General features: G+C 37.7%; 1 protein-coding gene across 4 annotated transcripts in view; it reads right to left on the bottom strand.

Moving 5' to 3' along the window:
• Positions 1-13,626, bottom strand: part of net1 (neuroepithelial cell transforming 1) — a 167,625-nt gene that overhangs the window by 5,070 nt on the left and 148,929 nt on the right. For 3 of the 4 annotated variants that reach the window (XM_043714079.2, XM_043714080.2, XM_087999367.1), the window contains 5 exons: positions 3,082-3,189; positions 1,965-2,135; positions 1,362-1,424; positions 488-584; positions 70-146 (listed from right to left, as the gene is read on the bottom strand). In XM_043714079.2, the coding sequence (XP_043570014.2) occupies positions 70-146; positions 488-584; positions 1,362-1,424; positions 1,965-2,135; positions 3,082-3,189 (516 nt within the window). Of the gene's footprint in view, positions 1-69; positions 147-487; positions 585-1,361; positions 1,425-1,964; positions 2,136-3,081; positions 3,190-13,217; positions 13,422-13,626 lie in introns of those variants that run through there. The other variant, XM_043714081.2, reaches the window with a different exon arrangement.

Raw genomic sequence — 13,626 nt, 5'->3', positions numbered from 1 at the left:
AAATCAAGTGTAAAGCCTTTGATTATTCCAGAAAATGCAACGTTTTATTTCTGATATAAAGCAACTCACCCAGCTAACAAGAATTTGACCAATTTGTTCCACTGTCCCATCTTGTTTTGTAGTTTTTGCAAGTTTGGTCAGCAGATCTGGAAGTAAACAAATACATTTGATTGTCAGCAGCTTCAATCATAATCAACTTGGAGATTTAAAAAATCTCAAGTAAAAAAGGAAATGTATGCATTACATGTAATTAACTTCAAAACAAGATTCAAAGTCAATACATCACAATAGCATGTAATATTTGAATAACTGAGGCAGTACAAGATTTGGTAGTAAGAGTGTTAATAATTGTGAATTACAGTTATGATTTGCATACTTTAGCATACAAATATGATGCTCACTGAAAGATTGGACTTAAGACAGAAATCATAATCTTAATCAGAATTGCATAATGGTTTAATACTTTCTTCATAAAAGCAATATTCACCTTCATGCAAAGGGATATAAGAATCAAGAGCTCCAAATATCTTTGTCAATTCTTCTTCGGTCATAATTGACAATTTCAGCATAGGATCATGATAAGCCTGAATACAAAGATATCAATGACAATATTTATAATCATTTCTTAAGTAGGTTTTAAATTACAAAAGCAGGCATGAATCCCAATGCTCACTCCACTAGATTGATCAATTTTAAAAGAAAATAAAAGACTGGCATTTTTAAATGACCCAAAATTAGCACTGCTACCACTGATTTTAAAACTTTGCTACAAAAAGCAGTTATGAAGTCTTCTAGGCAGAGGGTGGTCATGCAATAACCCAGTAATCCAAGTCCAAGCTGTGGGCACAAGGTTCTAAACCCACCACAGCAGTTGGTGGAATTTAAAATTCCATCGACAATCCCGAAATGGAAAACTAGCATCAGTAACTCTGACCATGAAACTATCAATTTTAAAACTCCATTTGGCACACTAATGTTCCTCGGGAAGGAAATCTGTGTTCCTTAATCTAGCCTATGCAAGACTTCAGATCCACAACGATGTTCCTGATTTTTAACTGCCCTCACATCACCCAGTAAGCCAAAGACAATTTGGAATGAGCACAAGTGCTGGTCTTGTTATTGTTGATACTAACCTCCCATGAAAGAGCAAACAAGAAACAACTTACTGTTTAATTAATCTTATAAGCACTCTTATACAATCATTTCATTATACCTGCCTCTTAAACTGGCAAGCCTCACAGGATTATACATTTATCCAAAAAGATGACTTCAGGAGTTAACTCCTACAAGGAATGGTTTAAAATACTGCCAAATAACGATTGTTATTTTTAAGTACTGCATGCCTTCACTAGAATACTGACCTTTCTTGCTAATTTTAGGTCTTCAATTAAGTCCTGTTCCCCTCGAACCAGTTCAAATATAGCCTGGAAAACAAAAAGCAAATCCTGATGACATGTACTTGGCATGAAGCAAATGCAAAAAATAGTATGTTACCATGATCATTTTAAAAATGAAGTTTATTGGCCCAAGATTATTTCTCATTTAAATTTAACTGTGCCCATTATTGTATTCTTTTAGTTTTCAAATCCAATGCTCATTACAGGGTGCAGCTGGTCAAAATTTAACCTGCGCTTGAGTGCAGGATTAACATGTGGAAACAGTTCTGAGTTTGATGTTAAGTCTAACTGGATATCACTGTAAATTAACTGCCCTGAGAAGAACAAACAATTGTGGATTTTGGAAGTAGTAATATTACTGGTAGGCCAAATTAAATAAATGGTGGATCTACATGGCTAAATATAGCCTCTACAATTCTTAAAATAATGCCAACATGGAAAAATGAATACACTAAGAGGTCCACAATTTAAAATTTTTCTTCAAAACAACTTTGATGTTTTCTTGATATATTTTGCCCTTATATATATAAAATGCCCTGAAAATTTTCAACTTAATGTATTTTATACCTCTTGCCGCTTAATTTCCTTTGAAGAAAAATTCTTCTTTGTACTCATATCAAGAGTCTCAGACCACAATTTGCTATTGTGCCTTTTAGGTGGAGTTGGGGCTGAGGTTTTGCTGCATAGCTTTTGAGAGCAACCTGGCGATTTGGTGTCAGTGCGGAACGTTATGGATCTCTGCAGATAGAAAATCAGGGCGGTTAGCATTCCAAAAACAAGGCAATAAAGCATTTAAATCAGATTTGAAGATAGTTTTAAAACACTATAACCTTTGTCTTAAAAGAAAGAAACTTCTTTGTGGACGGTTTACTTTGAAAAGGTGCATCTTTGGTTTCACGCAAGGGGAATCTAACACTAACACCCAGTAATATACAGAAAAGCTGATAAGATGGCACATACTCATGTGGACTTGTTAATTATTATATTTTATTTTTCATCTAAACTAGGTAGATGTTCAGGAGCTCCCTCCAAACCAACAAGATTTACACAGTGATCAAGATTTTCTCCAAATCAAACATGTCAGACTTCAGTCTAAGGCTCAACCACACTGCACCAGCATGCTGATTCCTATAGCTTATTTTGGTTAAATTGCAGCTGATCATAAAAGTCAACTTTGTGACTTTTAGCCAGCAAAACAGGTCAAACTTCATTGAGATCTATACATATACTCAGAAGTGTACAAAGTTTGTTTTGATACAAAGATAAATGAACTGAAAAGTTATTTAGGATTTCACGTACATACTATAAAGATGAACAAAAACTCAACACAATGATCTTTAAACCCGAACTGTAGTTAAAATATTTTAGCAGCCTCAAGGTGACCAAAGCCAAGTTTGTACTGATAGAAATTTCATCAGTAAATATCCTTCCAAGGGGGAAGTCAAAGAGGAGAACAAGGTTGACAAAGATGACCTTGCTGTTAATCAAATCAAAACATTTCTTAAATGGTGCTTTTGACAACTGTTTTGACAATGTCAGACGGTATTAAACTCCTGAGAACACTTGTGGAAGAGGGGGCAGGCTTTATTAAATGCTTGAGAGATCGAAATGTTTTAAAGATGCTCACAAAATCTTAAGCTATTCTAATAAGGTCTGTTAAGCAAAAAAACCCAAGAAATATTACCTGTAATGTTTGACCAAAGCGTCTGACTGCACCATTTTTTGACGGGGATATTAAATTTGCCAGAGATGATACACGTGACAAGGGCCGAACCCGTTTGTTGCTTGGCTCCTAGAAGAGAGGAAAAAGCATAGTTTGTCAACATGATGATTTTAAAGGAGCCCCAAAGAATTTTGACTACATCAGATTAGCAATAAAAGGTAGGTATCTGTTCACACACCAAATATACAAACACTTTCAATGTTCTCAAGACAGACAAAAGCAGTGTCTTGTTACTGACTTGAGTAGAATTTGGCCAGACTTGACTAAGGCAGGAACAGTGACTATTTTTAATTGAGCGGCAAGAGATAGAGAAACATTTGTCCTCTGGTGAATAAAAATTTTGCTGTGTCAAATTGATGAGAATGCCCTAACCTTGCATTAATATACAACCCTAGCTCTGTACAGCAGACTAGGTATAAGAATAAAAGGTGATTTGATGGCATTAGTCTGCCTTATGCAACATCACCCCTCCCTCCCCCCCAGGCTTCAGGATCAGCACTTTGAATGAACAAACTGAACAGTTACATAGAAGTGTATAAAATTGCTAACTGTACAAAAATCTGAGAACAGTACAGAACAGCAGCAGTTTGGACATTAGACTGACATGTGCTCTACCTGGATTTTTATTGAAATGTCTATAAACTCAACTCCAAGATGACCACCTTGGTTTTATTTCCCACCTCCCCTTTGCCCTCATTTGAACACAAAAGGACATTTTACTACAAGTATTAATTTTCAGTAATGGATCATGTTTAATTAGAAACAGAGAACATCTCTCAGTTTATTTATTCACTCCTTTTACACAGCTAAAGACCAGCAACTCATGATAACCACTACCTGAATGCTTTTCAAATGATTTAGCAATATGTTGGGGCAACCAATGGCTTGGCATGGGCATCAGGCAGCCAAGGGTAATCTTAAAAAGGTCTTGTCCAACTACTAAATAAGATAAATCACAAGATGTTAAATTTGAAGCTTGCCATCTGATGCAGGAGATGACAGTGTTGTGAGCTGGCAGGCGAAATACCCCATCAAAGAGGCCAGGGGAAATCAGGAAATAATCGAGACTAGAAGTTTTAAATGCAAGAGAAATACAGAAACAAAGGAAGCAATTTTAACAGATGAGATTCTATCATAAATTAAATAGACTACTGCATTATTCTTAATTCAGCTCAGAGGGTCTCCCATCCATCAGTTAATTCTCATGGTACAGGACATTGAAGAAAATTGATGTAATACAATGCACAGATCTGATTTTACCTGGATCTGAAAAAAGTTTCACACCAGGGGGAAAAAAAACAGACCAGTTCTTGGCTTCTGGGATTCAAATAAGACACAGAAGCTCAAAAGACTGTGGAAAAAAGTTTGAGCCATGTGAAAAAGGTTTTTCCTGGTAGCATTTCTTGCATGCAATGGCCGCATCAACTGCATGCCAGTGATTTGAGAGCTGGCACGAATTGAGTATTTTGCTCAAGGTAAAAAAAAACAAACGATAGAGATAAGGTGAAAGCATGCCTGAAGTGATCAGTAGGTCCCATCATGCAGCTCATGTTCCCACAGGAATGCTGAAACAGCACATTACTAGGTGTGAACTGGAGAGTTACAAGGCAAGTTCAGTTGTCTCCAATGTTCACCTGCACAATGTCACCTTGTTATTGATAGGGGTTATTGCATTTAAATTGTGGTCCCACAACATTTTAAAGTAAACTCTGGTCTCCAATTCCTCTACAGCACTGTCCTGCTTATCTTTATTCTTAAAAGGTAGCCCAATTAGGTCAGCAATCCATGGTTGGACATGTTTAGCAGGTACCTATTAGAGAAGTTAGAAGTAGAAGTAGAAGTTCAAAATGATAACTGAAGAAAATCTATGTTTCCAATGACAGGACAATGAGAATGTCTACTTGGCGGATGGCAAACAATTGGCACAAATAGCAACAGAATAGCTACAAAACAGATTAGCGAATTAGATTGACATCAACCTTACATTCCTTCACTTCCTGTCAGTCATCACTAACACTAATGGGCACAAAGGCACTTCACACAACATCTGAATGTTGTGCCTGCTGTACAGTTCTTTAACACTGAAGTGCAGTACTGGATGCCAAAGAAAATTACAGTATACAGTGAATACTCCTTGTATACAGTTCACTGATTCTTAGACACTGCCCAATGTAGCTATTCTGCTGATGGAAGACAACATCCCTTTAGCTAGCAGTATTGCCACCCCAAATTAACCCAATGTAGATTCTGATCAATTTTGTATTACTGTATTGTAATGCAAGAGAAAAAAACCCTAAGGAAATAGATTTGGAAAGTCAAGGGAAAAAAAAAGTCAGGTATACAATCTACTCTATGCCTCAATTTTGTAAGAATCTCTTCCCCATGGCAGACATGACTCAGACCAGAGAGCGTAAGTTTAAGGTGAACAAGTACTTTAGAGCAGATCAGAATTTTTTTTTTCCACCCAGAGGGCAATAGGTACATGTTGCCCACGAGTGGAGACAGGTACTCTTGCAACATTAAAGCAGCATTTTGATTACTTATAATATCAGGGCATAAGAGGCTATGGACCAAGTGCAGGTAAATGGGAGCAGTGTAGTTTGGAGTTTGTTGGTTAACACAGACATGGGCCAAAAGGTCTTTTTCTATGCTGCGTGACTGACTAAAATGCGGTCAATAAATTTTGATCTAACTTGAACAAAACTGTTAAGAACAAACAGCTGCCATTTGTCAACTGCTTGGAGTCAAGTTTGGAGCAGAGAAAAAAAAAGCCCTTCAGCACAGTGTCATAAACAATCACTGCTCATCATAGAACTGTATGCTACAGTGACAGGCCCCTTAGTCCACCACATCTGTGCTGGCCACGAAGGGAAAGAGTGTGGAATGTAATGGATGGGATGCTAATCAACAGACTGCTACATTCTTAAATGGTGTTGAGCTTATGCATTCACCACAGACCTCCTTGCATGTGACTTGCTCTTGTAACACTCGTATTTATACGGTTAGCCCAGTTCAGTGTCTTGTCACATGGCAGTCCCCAGGAGGGACTGTGAAGGATTTAGAGGTGTGCGCGCGCATGTGTGATGTTTACACACTCCCATGGAAGACAGTCATTGCCTGACATTTGTGGCAAGAATTCTACTGCCCCCTATCAGCCAGAGCCTGGGAGGTCTTGCTGCAAATAGGCATGGGTTGCTTCAGTATTTGAGTCATGAATCCCATTTTCCAGCACCTGCTTACTTCTATCATTTTCTCCATTGTTTCTTTAGTTTAATGAGTAACTGCACCTGTACAATAAACTTCAGTACTTCTGCTGTTTACTTTCCATTACATTTGCATTCAATGGTGAATGCAAGGAATAACCAAAATACATTGCCCAATACATGTGTTCTGCCCATACTTGCCAGGCACACTTGTACAAATTGTGTTACAGCTTAGTTAACCAGCTAGAATACATTCAAATAGCTTATATTTCAAGCAATGTTCAATTGAAAACAACATTTCCCTTGGGGCAGAAAAGTCAGACATTGATTTTAGGTCGTCTGCAATCTTGCTTTGCACGAAGTGGAAAACTTGTGACTTTGTTTTAAGGTGTTCCTGCATGTAAAATCACTGTCCTCTCCCTTGTTGATCTGAAGCGGAGACAGAATCAACCTGTGGCTATGCTGCTTGAACCTCCCATGCCCCTTCCAAAAATAACTGGTAAGCTTTCAAACAGTGTCAGAAACAACCAGCATATCTGTCAATAAGAATGCTCAACAGTCTAGATTTTCTGGTTGAAACTTCAGTTCACATTTAAAACATTTTCTGCCTATAATCACAATTCCCAGTTTTTATACAAGTTCCAACACAATGGTCAACTTGCACACCTTTCACCAATGTGACAAACCATTTTTATTCCACCACTTCTCTCATTCATTGGCCTAAGTCTGGATGGAAGAAATGGGCATCTAATGAGTTTCAAAATCACGGAATTCATCCTGCACATGTAATAAATCTTTCTTCCCATTGCATTGACTGACTCTGGTTCTGAGTCAACACTCAACTAGCCGCATTAGCACACTTCCCAATTCCTTACATACAGCTAAATCGAGAAAAAAGTTGAAAATACCTCTTCCTAATTGAGATGATTTTGGGTTATACTGGCTGATATGGGTCATTTTTAAGAAATAATGATCTTTCACACAATTCCTTTTCGATTCAACATTTAAAAAGTTGCAGTTCTCCAAAGCAGATTCTCAGAGTGCCATGAGCAGCAAGATCTTGTTTGATGTATTCAATTTTCAACACTGATAATTAGAGGATATTAGAATGTTGAACTATAGGACCTTCCATAAGGGAGACTTTTAAAAGTTTTTGTTGTGCAAATTCACGTGTTAAACAGCTGCAGCCTCTTATCGTAGGCACGAAGTTGACACCGAGCTATGGATGGATGCTATAGATAACCCAAGGTTATTTGATCCTTGGGAGTGACACTTACTTGACAAATGAATATTTGACTACATACATGGAGACACTGATCTAAACTTATTGATATTACATAGGCCTATGCTACTCCATATACTGGCATTTTTAAACAAGGTTTCTTCTATAAGCGAAAAAAAAAACTTAGATGGCACAACTTCAGTGGAAAGGCACTCTGGACTGTTAACAATCCCCAATTGCTGTGTTTTAAAAATACTCTTGCATTTGACTTTTTGGGGATTTTTTCAAATTTCAAATGTTGCCATGCTCTGACTTATTCCTCAATCACGTAACACTGCCTTCTCCCTATAACCTTTTTAAACAACTAACAGAGCTTGCTGCTGTTAGTATCAGCTCAATTATGAATGTTTAGATTAGATTAGATTACTTACAGTGTGGAAACAGGCCCTTCGGCCCAACAAGTCCACACCGACCCGCCGAAGCGCAACCCACCCATACCCCTACCTTTACCCCTTTAACCTATCACTACGGGCAATTTAGCATGGCCAATTCACCTGACCCGCACATCTTTGGACTGTGGGAGGAAACCGGAGCACCCGGAGGAAACCCACGCAGACACGGGGAGAATGTGCAAACTCCACACAGTCAGTCGCCTGAGTCGGGAATTGAACCCGGGTCTACAGGCGCTGTGAGGCAGCAGTGCTAACCACTGGGCCACCGTGCCGCCCACAAATGTTGCCCTCTTACAGTTGGGTGGCACGATGGCACAGTGGTTAGCACTGCTGCCTCACAGCGCCAGAGACCCAGGTTCAATTCCCACCTCAAGCGACTGACTGTGTGGAGTTTGCACATTCTCCCCGTGCCTGCGTGGGTTTCCTCCGGGTGCTCTGGTTTCCTCCCACAGTCCAAAAATATGCAGGTTAGGTGAATTGACCGTGCTAAATTGCCCGCAGTGTTAGGTGAAGGGATAAATGTAGGGGAATGGGTCTGGGTGGGTTGTGCTTCGGTGGGTCGGTGTGGACTTGTTGGGGCAAAGGGCCTGTTTCCACACTAAGTAAAAAAAAAAAACTTAGCATCTGTGGAGAAACAAGTTAACGTTTGAATCCACTGACCTTCGGATCTGCCATCAATTTGTTTTGTTTCAGATTTCTCGCATCTACAGTTGTTCTATTTTACAAAAGGTGACTGATTCTATATTGAAATACTGTAAATGGGACCACCACATTAACCATGCCAGACTTCTTTGAGAAAAGTACTGTTCTTTCACTCTGGGCATTGATGCTGGGTTAGGGTTTACAGACTAAAATAGAACCAAAGGTACGCTGGAATTTAGAATTGCTACAAGAACTGTTTTGCAACAAGAATAATTTGTTTAAAGCTAGCAGTTGGGAAAATTGTTAAATAGATTGAGTAGGAAATGATGCAATTAGTATGGAATGCTAACTTCTCAAGTTAGCTACACAAACTCTTTGTAATTGTTAATTCCAACAGTTGAAACCACCCACTGAAATTCAAATTAGCAGCAATTTCTAATTCAAGCTGTTGGCTAAAGACAAGAAACAGGAATTATTCTGACAATGGGGTGACAGATCGTATCAAATGGCCGTACAGCAGGAAGAATTCAGGAATCAAGATAGATCTGTTCCTTTTGTCCCATGATTAAGTGTGAATTCTTCACACTTGACATAAGGCAGCTGTCAAAGTGACACCAAACCACCCAGATTCTTGATTCTCAACTTCCACAGGTAGAAAAAAGTTCTTTTCATTTCAGCTATGATCATCAAGAAGATGCTTGTCAAGATAATGCTGAAAAACCAGCTCTGCAATGACAGCTGTATATTAATAAATCTATATTCAAATATCTGCATGCGTGCAAGTTTGCTTGTGGCAGTAAGCAAGTGGCAAAATGTGATGTTTTTTGATTGAAATTAAACCTTTTCTTGTTGCTTCCTAGAACATGCTTAAAGTACTCCAGGTCCAGTGGAAAACTATGAGTTCCTAGTACCAGATGATGTATGTTGTTTGGTGACCATAATTGGGCTCAGCACTTAGGGACAATATTATACATGTAAAACAAAGTCATTGTTAATCTGTACAGTGTGGACTGTCAATCTGTCCTGATGCAGTATGACATCTCCAGAGTAAGTGGGCCATAAACTTAGGTCATCAAGCTCAGAGATAGGGTATAATGCAAACAAAATAATGAGGCCCATTGCTATCCAGTTATTGCTGTAGGAGGATTTTTTTTAATACTCAACATCTACATAATTTATTGAAAAATGCAGAGTCTGTAGGTGGTGATCAGCTCAGTCACAGCATTTTGTTTAAAAAAAAAGCAGAAGAGTGACTTTTGGTGAAAAAATTTTAACATTACAAATGTTAATATTAATTATACTCAAGTGTTGTGTCAGGCTCTCTTACGTAAATGCTGTTATGTACAAACATTTCGTTTCCCAAAAACTTCACGAAAGTAAAATTTCACATCTGAAACGAAACTGGATTGGTTGGACAGGAAGTTATATAAATCACAAGCTATAAACTTTTCAAAAAAGGATGTTAGGGAAGAAGAATAGTCTTTAGGACAATCAAAAAATTTCCAACATGTGCATCCTGTAGCAAGAAAAATCCCTTCAAACATCAATCTTCTGATTTTGGCAAAGGAATGGACACCTCAAAATGGATTTATCAAATTCAGCCAATTTTTAAATCACTTCACGCATTTACATATTTGTGGGAAAATGTTTGCAGGCGGTATGGTGTTCTGAATTTATAAAGCTCCATCACCATTCTACAGAATGAGACTTTACGTAAAAATCCAGGCCATCTGGAAGGTTCCTCCACTACCTTAACTCTGCGCCCTCCATTGCACCAAGTGTCGAGAGAGTTAGGACTGAAATCTTCAAGTTTGAAATTTGTACAATTTTTCTGAGCAACTTAGCCAAAGTTCTGGATACACATTTTCATATCATAGATTCAATGAAATCTAAAGTTCCCCCCCAAAAAAGTGACAATCCAATTTTCACACTTCCCACTTTCCTAACATTAACTGCTAACTCAGACCAGAAACTCTTCGCCACAATATTTCCAGGGTTTGAAAAGATCTCTTCCAGATGCATGACAACCAAAACTGGACCCCATACAAAGTGAGCAAATTAAAAACACTCGCATGACTGCCATACTTGTACCCTAATCAGTTTTATAGTTCAGCATTCTATTTGCTTGTTGCCTTTATTCAGGATTCGTGAATATAAGTGCGGGCATATCAGACGAGACCAGCATTAAATATTCATCCCTTTACCCTTCCACAAGGCAATGATAGGGACCCATTTGCTGCAATTCTTTGTAGCAGGCCAATTCTTTTGAATGATGTGTTCAGCACCTTCAGAGCAATTAATCAATATTGGTCTGGAAATGGAGTCACATGTAGGGAAAAAAGTACAGTGGGATACACACAGTGAACTAATTAGGTTGTGTTTGATAGAAGTTCAGTAATTGTATTTAACTTCAGATTTTAAAAAAATTCTATTCAGTGATTTTGAAGTCTCAGATTATTAGTAACAATTACATTATCATGCCCACATTTTTCACATTGTTGAAAGTTGTTTTCTGTTGATTATTTTTGATTGAAAATTTAAATTTGTATTAAAAAAGTCTTTCTTCTAGCTCCAAATGTTGTCTCCTTCCAACTTTAATTCCAAGTTTGGTATCGCTCCCAATTGCAACCAGTTCATTCCAAGCTGCCCAAACTAGAAATTTGCAATCCATATCTTCAACTCTTTACAGAGAAGTGATTTGTGCATTATATAAAAGCTGAGAATGTCTGTTGGAGTTGTGCAAAAGTATAAAAGATGAATCAGCAGGACAGTAGTTTAACGGTGTTCAGACAAAAAAAAGGTCAAGCCCCACTGTTTCAGGTTTCACTGATAACCTCTCCATGGCCAAAGGAAGCATCTTGCTACATCATGTTTAGCTAGCCCTCCCTCGAACAAAGGAACACGCTGACTGATTATTTCAATACAGAATGCATCATTTCCATTTTAATTCAAAAGTGTGGATACAATACTTCAATTTTACTTTAAAATAAGATTACAAATTCAATATTGAAGTCATAATATTTCAAATACGAAGCTGAATACTGGATTTGTTTTGTTTCAGTTTCCCCAATTGTTACTTTGTTACACATTAAATCTCAATACATTTTGTTGACATTGCATCACTTGCATAATATTCTGAAGACAATATCTCCAGTTGGAATATGTACATGTAACTCACATTTTGCCTAGCAGGGATTGTTGAATAGGTAGCACTGTATCAGTGGAAACAGGTCGACTGGGGTATCGCCACCGCTATGTAATATCCAAAATTACTTGAAAAAAAAAGTGCTTACTTTCATGCCAACATGAATAGCAGGCATTTTAACAGAGTTTGGTTTATAAAAATACATTTTACAAGGTGCTTATAAAAGCAGAGGATAAAAAAGTTGCAGTGTATTTATAGGAAAACAAAATCCATGAACGGAGCTAAATTTTAGTCATAATAAAGAAATTGAAAAACAAAACAGGAAAGACAGAATAAGGGTCACAAAACACTGGTTGAAAAGAGTAGTGATCGCCTGTTAACTCTGAAGTGAAGCAACCATCTGAATATAACCAGTATAAAAACAACCATTTGAACAACTGCTGAGACAATCAAGCCACTTCCAGCTGATTCTCAACAAAAAACAACAAATTAACATGCTCAAAGTACACAAATGGCATGAACTTCGACTAAATCTTCCAAAGTCTCTACAAAATGCCCACAAAATATGCAAAATACATTTTTAAAGAGATAGCAATATGAATAGTTGAGATGCAGAACAGTGTTTCATTCTACTGATAATGACTTTGTCATATTGAATGTTGGATACTGAAGTGGCAAAAACCTGTAACCTCACACACCAGCTTAGCAGAGATCACAATTGCTAAAAAATGCTTTCCTTCGGACAGGGACAGAGAAAGGGTGAGACAAATACTAAGATAATTAGTTTTCTCTTTTAAAATGTTAGTCTTATTTCTAAAACTTCAGCTATTTTAGAGAGAAATATTTTTGTGCCTCAGTGAAGCATTTTTCTTCTGCAGCATAAACCAGATCAGTCACTCTAATCTAAATTATATTAAGTGCAAAACACAATCACTGACATTCTGCTTGCAATCAAAAGATTACAAAGCATTTTGCAAACCTAAGAGTTATGCAATATATTATCCATTAAGATAAGAAAAGTTCTTACTGAGCAAGAATTTAAACTGACCAGAGATTTGATCCATATGCCATTTCAACATGCTATCAGGCACCCAGAATCTTTTCAAGGGCGAGCAAAGTATATCAGTGATGATTGCCCTGCACAACTGTCCTCACACTGAGCCTTTTCTCTCAGCACACACGAGTAACAGGATCTGATTACACTGAGTACAAGCTGTAGCCCAAGGTCAGAGCCGAATTACTTAGTACCTTAGATAAAGGGCGAACCCAGGCAACTAACGTAGAGTTAAAACAACTTTTCTTAACAAAAATACTTTGAAACCTTACGGATCATAATAATACATAAGTTAACTTCACTGTTTATAACATTTCCATTCAAATTAGTATTAAAATTAAGCTTCACGAAGTACTTAAAAAAATCAAGAAAACCTTACCTCCAATTCCTTTGTGGAGGTAGCTTGTGACTGAACATCCACCACAGTAATAGCCCTTTTGGTGGGCAAAAGGTTTTGTATCTCATCAAAAGCAACCATATCTAATAAAATTCTTATTTAAATCCTACTTCTTGGGGGAAAAAAAACTGGTGTCCGGAGAGCACAAACACCACTCCAATCTCTGCGCTAACTTCTCTACACTATTACCGTAGACGAACTCACACGCAACTTCAGACAACTGGGAGGAGCTCAAGCTGAAGTGCAGCTGCCCACACTTAGATAATCAATCATCTACTGACTCTGTAGGTGGACCACACCCTCTGCTCCATCTACAAATCGTTGAAAAGTTCAATAAACCCTGAACAGACGGGGAAATGAAGACTTACAAGCTGAACTCAAAATAATTCAG

Source organism: Chiloscyllium plagiosum, unplaced genomic scaffold (assembly GCF_037043375.1).
Source record: "Chiloscyllium plagiosum isolate Xiang-an unplaced genomic scaffold, Cpla_swu_hap1 HiC_scaffold_23, whole genome shotgun sequence".
Lineage (NCBI taxonomy): Eukaryota > Metazoa > Chordata > Chondrichthyes > Orectolobiformes > Hemiscylliidae > Chiloscyllium > Chiloscyllium plagiosum.
This window is presented reverse-complemented; position numbering and strand designations above follow the sequence as displayed.